Genomic DNA, 293 nt, shown 5'->3' on the forward strand with positions numbered 1-293 from the left:
GAGAAAGACAAAGACAGAAAGCGAGACAAAAAAAAAGCAAAGATAAGTTTCAGGTGTATGTACAGGACCCACCGCCAACGGGTTTATTGTTTTCTTTGTTTTTTACTTTTGTTAGTCTCCCCATATCATATTCTCTATCGTGGCGGCTGCGTTTATGCGGCAGGGGTTGCTGCTGCAGCTGCAGCAATTCAAACGCCTGCTGCTCATCTGCTGCTGCTGCTGCTGCTGCAGCTGTCGCTGCTGCTGCTGCTGCAGCTGTCGCTGCTGCTGTTGTTGCTGCTGCTGCTGCTGCT

The 293-nt window shown here is 50.2% G+C and overlaps 1 protein-coding gene across 1 annotated transcript in view; it reads right to left on the reverse strand.

Annotated features, from left to right (window-relative positions):
• Positions 1 to 111: 111 nt before the first annotated feature.
• Positions 112 to 293, reverse strand: part of EMH_0085910 (ubiquitin carboxyl-terminal hydrolase, putative) — a gene marked incomplete at both ends in the record, with an annotated part of 1,794 nt that continues 1,612 nt past the window's right edge. The window contains one exon of the mRNA XM_013500956.1: positions 112 to 291. Coding sequence (XP_013356410.1) covers positions 112 to 291 — 180 coding nt within the window. The remainder of the gene's footprint in view (positions 292 to 293) is intronic.

The sequence above is a fragment of the Eimeria mitis genome, genomic scaffold, assembly GCF_000499745.2.
Source record: "Eimeria mitis Houghton genomic scaffold, Emh_scaff6095, whole genome shotgun sequence".
Taxonomy (NCBI): domain Eukaryota; phylum Apicomplexa; class Conoidasida; order Eucoccidiorida; family Eimeriidae; genus Eimeria; species Eimeria mitis.